We start from the raw sequence: 9,591 nt of genomic DNA, 5'->3' as shown, positions 1-9,591 counted from the left end.
GTCCCACAACTGCCTTTGAGAAGCAGATAACTTGTCTGATTCACAGGTGCAGTAGTGGAGAGAATTCCTGCCTCAGCATGAGTCATGCCTGGAGACTCACCCATTCCAGATATAGAAGATTATCAGGTATGATAATGGAGAATTGATGTTGGAGTGAGTTAAGACGTTCGGGATATTGTGATGAAATGAATGTATTTTCTATGTGAGGACATTAATTTGTGCCACGGGGTGGATGCAGAAGATGTACTAGTATGGATGGAGTTGTGTCTCCCTAAAATTCACAGATAGAAGTCCTGGCCCCCAGAGTTTTAGAATGTGACCTTACTTGGAGAGAGTCTCTACAGAGGTCCTGTGATTAAAGTGAAGTTATGAGGGTTGACCCTACCCAACAGGATTGGTCTCCTTACAGATAGGTGACAATTGGTATCCAGAACTGTGAGATAAAAAATAAATAGTGTTCAAGTCAGCCAGTCTCTGGAATAATTTTGCAGAGGCCCTAGAAAACTAATGGAAGACACCTCTATCAACAGCATTAAAAGCATACGACCCATAGAAGAACCAAAGAAGCACACCCATCTAATCACAGGTTTCCCCTTCAACTCCCATTGAACATCCCTAGACAACTAACCCTTACTACTTCAGACCGGGAAACCTGATCACACTTTGGGCTGTGGTTCCTCGGCTGCAGGTGCCTCACTGTCTGACACGGATCCGAGTGGAGCTTGTGCTGCTCCATCGGACAACATTCCCTCATCCCCATGATGCACAGAGGCCAGGCATGAAGGTCTCCAAAAACAAAATATTCTAGCCTGAAGAAGAGAAGAATCAGGTAAATCTAAACAAGTGGGATTCCATTTCTAGGGGGCCTAGAATAGGTATTGTTCCTTAAACTTTTTGATGTAGTTTTCTCTGTACTGTGTTTAGGTCCTTGCTTATGTTTTCAAATGAACTCCATGGTACAGGGAATGCTGATGAAAAGATTGGTTGGATTATGTTTGTCCTATTCATCCTACTTTCCATACATTGATACTTCTTATTTGTTTTTTAAGTCGCAAAGCTGTTTCCCCTACTTTGTGTTTTCAGTAAGCCACAGCTTGACATCACGATTGCTCACTAGGTTCCCCTTCCCCACAATCACCCCCTGAAATGCTGTATCACATGTGTGAGCTTCCTCTGCCGACCTTCACATCAATCCACCCCTTTCCTCTTTCTTCCTATAATTCACCAGCGTCAGTCCCCTTGAACTCTCACTCTTCACTTCCCACAGTCCAATCAGAGTTCATTGTTAACCCTGTTTTACTAATGCTCCTCTTTCATTTCTGAATTTACCAATGGAAAACACACACTCCAGGGTAAAATATCACAGTGGATATAGTTTCTGAAAAAGACATGTCAAATTACTCTGTAGACATGCAATGATAACTTTAGAGATTTATTTGTATGTCCCATTTGACAGAAACAATGGCGATTTAAAGCAAAACAATTAGCATAATGATAAATAAGTCACTGAGTGAGATGTGGTGTTTTGGACCAGGTACACAGCTTTGTCTCTGGAAAGGAACAGGGTTCTGCCAAGGGTCTTTGGTTTTCAAAGTGTTGCTCCAGATATGTAGGACCCCCTGGCGGCATCGTCCATAGGGATTTAGTTGCAGCTGATTTCGTGGGGATTTTTCTTCATCTCCTTGTGTATTGAGCATTTCTCTTCAACTATTGTCATAACATTTTCCTAATATTCTGCAAAAACAGAAAGTAACAAATCCCAGTGAGGGGACTTCTTGGCTCTACATGCTTTCTCTATGGATCCCAAGTGGAGCTCTGGAGGTGACCTTCCCCCACTTCCCATCTACACTATTCAGGGAATCTCTGGCTACTATCCTGCCCTGCACCCATTTCCCTCTTGACCAAAAGGTGCTCTGTCAATGATGGAATAATCTATGTGGCTATGTGTTGTGCCCTCTGGGGTAGTTCTTTCCCACTTCTGATGGGCTCAAGAAAATTTTGATTTCTGTCATTTATCCAGCTTTCATTTCACGGTTTGACTGAGAGTGCCACCCTTTACTGGTTTCTACACATAAAGGAGAAGGGTTGTTTATGTGATGTTTCAAAATTCACGAGAAACATTTGACAAAAATGGCCACATGTCGAGCTTCAAGGCACAACATAATAAATTCCTGTGAGTTACAATCCCAGAGTATGTTCTCTTGTTGAAATCCTTGGCAGCTATAAATCAATTGAAAAGAAAAGCAATGGGAAAGTCAGCAGCTACTTTGAAATTCAACAATACACTTCTAGGAAAAAGTGCTAAAAGTACAAAGACTTGGGACCCAGAAGAAAGCACAATGAAAGGTAACCTATATTAACATTAACATGAATATTAATATGCAGATCTCTTGAGGAAATAAGCATTATCTGACTTCTCATAAAGGCTGAGCATGCTCTGCAAAACCTGATGCTAGGGGCAAGAAACATATCCTACTCCTGCCTTTGGATTCATATCCTTAAATGACCATGATTACAAACACTGAAAACAAAAACATCAGGTAAAGAATCACAATCCTGTCCCTCCAATAACCAGGCTGCATATCAGTGCAAGGCTATTGTGGGTTCAGCCTGGGTCACTCCCCCTACATTGGGACAGTGACTGTTGCTCTTGTACTGCGAGTCACTCATTGGCTGCACCACTGAACACTAGGGCATGAGCCGTTTCCGTGGACACACCCTAGGCCTACTGACACAAACCTGGAAGTAACAAAGGTTTCTGTTTAAAAAGAAATGAAAAGATTATCCTCAGGTCAAAAAAAGATTCTGCAATAGTGATTTCAGAATCGAGAAAGCTGGAAAATGAATGGACTCTTGAAAATTTTATTTAGCTGTATGTACACTTTAACTGGGCCTCATTTTCTTATTTACATGGATTCGTGACAGGAGAGGTGTCGAAAACGTTTAGGAGGGTTACCTTGCTTCTTGCATCACTGTATTCACTTTCTCTGCTGCTGTATGGCATATAGTGAAGTTCTGGAAAATTCCACCATCCAGTCACAGGAGAATGAGAGAGAAAAAGGTAAAGATCAGTGCAATAATAATATCACCATAAAGATAACCTAGAAACATAAGTAATAAAAATAACCGTTTTGGAAACTGAGGAAATGAATGAAACACGATCACGGAAACACCCACTATTTTTCCTTGGAGCAAATTGCACTATAGATATATTAGAGTTGGCAATGTTTAGTACTGCGGGAAAAATGCTCGAAAAATTGCAGGATGCCACACGTCACATGCCTCCCAAGTCGAAAGGGCACCAGCCACCCCAACCTCCAGTGGGATTCCCTCCTTGGCGAGCCACTGGTCTTCTGGGCCACGTTCAGTGGCTCTACCAAGTCCCTTTGGGTTCCCGTGGTGCTCGGGCACTCCTGAGGGAGCACACTTGCTCCTGGTGTACCTGAGGACAGCCTTCGTGCCTTTGGACTCGGCAAGCTTGCCCATCTCCCCCGGCAGCAGCAGGCGCACAGCGGTCCGGATCTCCCAGGCGGTGATGGTCTGGCGCTTGGTGGAGCGGGCCAGGCGACCAGCCTCGGTGGCGATGCGGTCCAGTATGTCATGAACCAAAGAATCCATGACACTCACGGCCTCCCGGGAAAGGCTGAGGCCCTGGTGAACCTGCTTCAGCACCCGGCGGAAATAGGTGGCGAAGCTGTCCCTGCGGCAGTTGGCGTGGGACCTGCGGGGCCCACGGCGCCCTCGCTTCCTCTGCTTGCTCTGCTTCTGGGCCGTGGTGGAGTTGGCCTCTTTGGGCTCCTGGGTGATCAGCTGTTCCTCAGAGATAATCTCAGAGGAAGGTCCAGCCATGGCGGAGACAGCGGCCATTAGATGACACGAACAGACAATGGCGGTTGTGGAACGGGGAAGCGGGGACACTTGGGTATGCAGCATGGCTCCACATCATGGGCCAGTTCCACGTCTGATTGGATGAAACCTACCTGCGTTGAAGGTGACTGGATGGTCCCGTTGATTCGCGTCTCATCAACCAATCACAGTGGGCGTCTGCGGGCTTAAGCGCCCCTTGTGGCCTAACTCGGAGAAAGCTACACAGACAGATGCCCCACAGGGCAAAAGCACATCCGCCCTTCTCAGCTAATCCATGTCACACCGTGAGCACTTTGAAGGGTGTCACTGAAAACTCCCAAAGTTTAGCAATTTCAGCTCATGATCCTTGAGGAGAGACAGACCTCCTGAGCCCATGTCCATTATACTACAGGAATGATTGTGGCCACGTGTGGAACAATTCTCACCATCTCAGAATCTACTGTTATCCTGGGCTAAGCCACCCTGGCTTGAGCAGGAACTCCCTGACATGGCCGCCGAGGGCTCCTGGGCATCCAAGGAACTGGCAGTCTGGCTCCTGGCTTCAGTTCTGATCAACATCTTCCGTGAATCAGGAGAACGAGAAATAGCCATAACACAGCCTCCAAGCAGACAATAGAAACAGAAAGGTACTTTTATTAAAAACATATGACAACACTCAACATTGACCAGGTTTTAAAAAAAATAAAGAAAAGGAAAACAAAACAACCACCACAAATCACAACTCAGAAGCTGGAAATGGCTAATAAGTTCAAGAGATATTGGGTTAAAAAATATCACCTTAAATCTCCTAGGAAACCCCTGAGGGAGAGAAAGGGATTCCAAAAATGAAAATTATGTGCAAGTTAGATAGATAGCTTTCAAAGTCTCTGATAATATATGTAAAGACATTCCTTAAATGCATTTAAGTAACATTAAGTTGCAGGAATGGAACAAAAAAGATTCTTAAAAAATAATGAAGAAATAAAGGTCATCAATGAACTGTCATTTCAAAGGTCAGGCTTTCAAGTGTATTTCCTGTCATATATTTAACAAACAACTTGTTCTATTCCAAACAAATCGGCTCACGATTAAGAAGGACAAAAAGCCTCATTTTTGTTATTAGATAACATCATATATGGTAAACTCCTTGACTGAAGTCTAGTCAACGATTTCTAAACAGTCCCCTTTACAAACGGTGATTTTATAAATCTACTTATTATTATTATTATTATTATTATTATACTTTAAGTTCTAGGGTACATGTGCATAACGTGCAGATTTGTTACATATGTATACTTGTGCCATGTTGCTGTGCTGCACCCATCAACGCGTCATTTACATCAGGTATAACTCCCAATGCAATCCCTCCCCCCGCCCCCCTCCCCATGATAGGCCCCGGTGTGTGATGCTCCCCTTCCCGAGTCCAAGTGATCTCATTGTTCAGTTCCCACCTATGAGTGAGAACATGCGGTGTTTGGTTTTCTGTTCTTGTGATAGTTTGCTAAGAATGATGGTTTCCAGCTGCATCCATGTCCCTACAAAGGACACAAACTCATCCTTTTTTATGGCTTCATAGTATTCCATGGTGTATATGTGCCACATTTTCTTAATCCAGTCTGTCACTGATGGACATTTGGGTTGATTCCAAGTCTCTGCTATTGTGAATAGTGCCGCAATAAACATACGTGTGCATGTGTCTTTAGAGCAGCATGATTTATAATCCTCTGGGTATATCCCCAGTAATGGGATGGCTGGGTCATATGGTACATCTAGTTCTAGATCCTTGAGGAATCGCCATACTGTTTTCCATAATGGTTGAACTAGTTTACAGTCCCACCAACAGTGTAAAAGTGTTCCTATTTCTCCACATCCCCTCCATCACCTGTTGTTTCCTGACTTTTTAATGATCGCCATTCTAACTGGTGTGAGATGGTATCTCATTGTGGTTTTGATTTGCATTTCTCTGATGGCCAGTGATGATGAGCATTTTTTCATGTGTCTGTTGGCTGTATGAATGTCTTCTTTTGAGAAATGTCTGTTCATATCCTTTGCCCACTTTTTGATGGGGTTGTTTGTTTTTTTCTTGTAAATTTGTTTGAGTTCTTTGTAGGTTCTGGATATTAGCCCTTTGTCAGATGAGTAGATTGCAAAAATTTTCTCCCATTCTGTAGGTTAGCAAGCCAATCTGTCTTTTAGTTCGGTACAACGCACGAGAGACCTGTCCACAACAGTCTCTCTATTCATATCAGTAAGTCAACATGTTATTTTTCTTCAAACAAACAAACAAAAAAGCAAACAAACAACAGAGAAAGAGCCACATCATTTTTCTTCACAATCTGCAAGGTTAAACATCCCCGGGAGGCTCTCACTGGTTCGTTTCTGGGTCACCTTCCCACAATTTCAGCCATGGCTGGTGTTAGCTCAAGGGCTGGAAAGCCTTTATTGCCTGAGCCAGTGGTGGCTGTGGCATAGCTGCTCTCACCGATGCTCCCATCATCCACGTGATACAAAAGTATAATATATAGTTCTTATTTTGTTTCTTTAATTATTTATTTTTATTTTTGAGACAGAGTCTCACTCTGTCTCCCAGGCTGGAGTGCATTGGTGCTATCTCAGCTCACTGCCACCTCCGCCTCCCGGGTTCAAGAGATTCTCCTGCCTCAGGCTCCCCAGTAGCTAAGACTACCGGGATGCGCCACCACAGCTGGCTAATTTTTGCACTTTTATCGGAGACAGAGTTTTATCATATTAGCCACGCTGGCCTTGAACTCCTGGCCTAAAGTGATCCATCTACCTCGGCCTTCCAAATTGCTGAGATTACAGGCATCAGCCACGGCACCCTGCCTGTTTCCTTAATTTTTAATACAGTCATAATCTTTATTGCATCAGGCTGTTTCCTGTTTTATTTTAAGTTCAGTGGTACATGTCCAGAATGTACAGGTTTTTTTGACAGGTAAACGTTTGTCATAGGGCTTTGCTGTGGCGGTTATTTCATCACCCAGGCATTAAGTCTGGTAACCATTAGTTATTTTTCCTGATCCTCTCCCTCCTCCCACTCTCCACCCTCCAATAGGCCCCAGTGTGTGTTGTTCCCCTCTATATGTCCATGTGTTCTCATCATTCAGCTCCCACCTATAAGTGGAAACATGCTCTATTTGGTCTTTTGCTTGTATTAGTCTGTTCTCACGCTGCTATGAAGAAATAGCCGAGGCTGGGTTATTTATAATGAAAGAGTTTTAATTGACTCACAGTTCACAGGGCTGGGGTCCTCATAAAACTTACAGTTATGGTGGAAGGAAATGTAAACGCGTCCTTCTTCTTGTGATGGCAGGAAGAAGAAGCGCAGAGCGAAGCGGGAAGCCCCTTCTAAAACCATCAGATCCTGTGAGGACGCACTCACTATCATGAGAACAGCATGGGGGAAAGCACCCCCACGATTCAATCACCTCCATCTGGTCCCACCCTTAACATGGGGGGAGTATAGGGATTACAATTCAAGGTGAGATTTGGGTGGGGGACACAGAGCCAAACAGTGTCATGTTCTTGCATTAGTGTGCTAAGGATAATGGCCTCCAGCTCCATCCAAGTCCTTGCAAAGGACATGATGTTGTTCTATTTTATGGAGGCATAGTATTCCACAGTGTATATGTACTATAGTTTCTTTATCCAGCCTATCACTGATGGGCATTTGGGTTGATTTCATGTCCTTGCTATTGTGAATAGTGCTGCAATGAGTATACACATGCACGCGTCTGTATAATAGAATGATTACTATTCCTTTGTGTATATGCCCAGTAATGGCATTGCTCGGTGAAATGGTATTTCAAATTTCAGGTCTTTCGGGAATCGCCACACCATCTTCCACAAAGGTTGAACTAATTTACACTCCCCAAAGTCAGTGCGTAAGCATCCCTTTCTCTCCACAAACTTGCCAGCATCTGTTATTTTTGGACTTCATCATAATAGCCATTCTGACTGATGTGAGACGATATCTCATTGTGGTTTTGATTTGCATTTCTCTAATATCAGTGATGTTGACCTTTTTTTTTATTTGCTTGTTGGCACTATGTAGGTCTTCTTTTGAGAAGTGTCTGTTCATGTCCTTTGCTGATTTTTTTAATGGGATTGTTTATTTCTTGTAAATGTGGTTAAGTTCCTTACAGATGCTGGATATTACACTTTGTCAGATGAATCGTTTGCAAAAGTGTTCTCCCATTCAGTAGGTTGTGTGTTTACTGTGTTGAGAGTTTCTTTTGCAGTACAGAAGCTCTTTAGTTTAATTAGACACCATTTGCCAATTTTTGCTTTTGTTGGAATTTCTTTTGGCATCTTAGTCATGAAGTCTTTGCCTGGTACTGGTGCCCATGTCCTGAATGGTGTAGCCTAGGTTGCCTTCCAGGGTTTTTATAGTTTTAGGTTTTACTTTTAAGTCTTTAATTCATCTCATGTTAATTTTTGTATATGGTGTAAGGAAGGGGGTCCAGGTTCAATCTTCAGCCTATGGCTAGCCAGCACATCCAGCACCATGTTTTGCATAGGGAATCCTCTCCACATTGCTTGTTTTTGTGAGGTTTGTCAAAGATCATATAGTTGTAGGTGTGCAGTATTTATTTCTGGGTTTGTCACAAAGTAATAATAATTTCTGCATTCTCTCTTATGTTATATTGGTCTGCGTGTCCGTTTTTGTACTGGTACTGTAACCAGTATAGTTTGAAGTATAGTTTGAAGTCGGGTAGCGTGATGCCTCCAGCTTCCTTCCTTTTGCTTAAGATTGCATTGGGCTATTTGGGCTCTTTTGTTGATTTGGGGTGAACTTTAGAATATTTTTTCCAGTTCTGTGGAGAATGTCAATGGTAGTTTAATGGGGATAGCATTGAATCTGTAAACTGCTTTGGGCAGTATGGTCATTTTAATGATACTGATTCTTCCTATGCATGAGCATGGAATGCTTTTCCATTGTTTGTGTCACCTCTGATTTCTTTGAGCCATGGTTTGCAGTTCTCCTTGTAGAGATCTTTCACTGTCCTGGCTAGCTGTCTTCCTAGGCATTTTATTCTTTTTGTGGCAAATGTGAATGGGAGTTCCTTCGTGATTTGTCTCTCTCGGCTTCATTGTTGTGGATGTACAAGAGTGCTAGTGATTTTTGCACATTGATTTTTGTATCCTGAGGATTTGCTGAAGTTGTTTATTAGCTTGAGAAACATTTAGGCTGAGACGATGGGGCTTTCTAGATATAGGATCATGTTGTCTGAAAACAGGGACATGATTTTGACTTCTTCTCTTCCTATTTGAATGCTCTTCATTCCTTTCTATTGCCTGATTGCCCAGGCCGGAGCTCCCAAGACTATGTTGAATCGGAGTGGTGAGAGAGGGCGTCCTTGTCTTGGGCCGGTTTCCAGGGGGAGTGCTTCCAGCTTTTGCCCATTCAGTATGATGTTGGGCTGTGGGTTTGTCATAAATAGCTCTTATTATTTTGAGGTGTGTTCCTTCAGCATATAGTTTATTGAGAGTTTTTAACTTGAAGGGGAGTTGAATTTTATCAAAAGTCTTTTCTGCATCTATTGAGATAAACATGTGGTTTTTCTCTTTAGTGCTGTTTATGTGATGAATCACAACTGTTGCTTTGCATATGTTGAACTGACCTTGCATCACGGGAGTCCTGGGATGAAGCTCACATGATCGTGGTGGATACGCTTTTTGATGTGCTGCTGGATTCGATTTGCCAGTATTTTGTTGAGGATGTTT

At 43.0% G+C, this 9,591-nt stretch overlaps 1 protein-coding gene across 1 annotated transcript; it reads right to left on the bottom strand.

Annotated features, from left to right (window-relative positions):
• Positions 1-1,419: 1,419 nt before the first annotated feature.
• LOC101010987 (histone H2B type W-T) lies at positions 1,420-5,112 on the bottom strand. The gene is made up of 3 exons (XM_003919254.5): positions 3,443-5,112; positions 2,957-3,015; positions 1,420-1,734 (listed from the first exon to the last, which is right to left on the bottom strand). The coding sequence occupies exons 1-2, from the start codon at positions 3,931-3,933 to the stop codon at positions 2,979-2,981; spliced, it is 528 nt and encodes a 175-aa protein (XP_003919303.1). The 5' UTR covers positions 3,934-5,112; the 3' UTR covers positions 1,420-1,734; positions 2,957-2,978.
• Between the last annotated feature and the right edge of the window lie 4,479 nt (positions 5,113-9,591).

The sequence above is a fragment of the Papio anubis genome, chromosome X (genome assembly GCF_008728515.1).
Source record: "Papio anubis isolate 15944 chromosome X, Panubis1.0, whole genome shotgun sequence".
NCBI classification, from domain to species: Eukaryota; Metazoa; Chordata; class Mammalia; order Primates; family Cercopithecidae; genus Papio; species Papio anubis.
This window is presented reverse-complemented; position numbering and strand designations above follow the sequence as displayed.

Excerpts from the sequence above, each read along its gene's own strand:
- LOC101010987 (XM_003919254.5), bottom strand. The coding sequence starts at position 3,933 with ATGCTGCATACCCAAGTGTCCCCGCTTCCCCGTTCCACAACCGCCATT. Across the intron at positions 3,016-3,442 it reads GGCACGAAGGCTGTCCTCAG|AACTTCACTATATGCCATAC; the intron begins GTACACCAGGAG and ends GGAATTTTCCAG.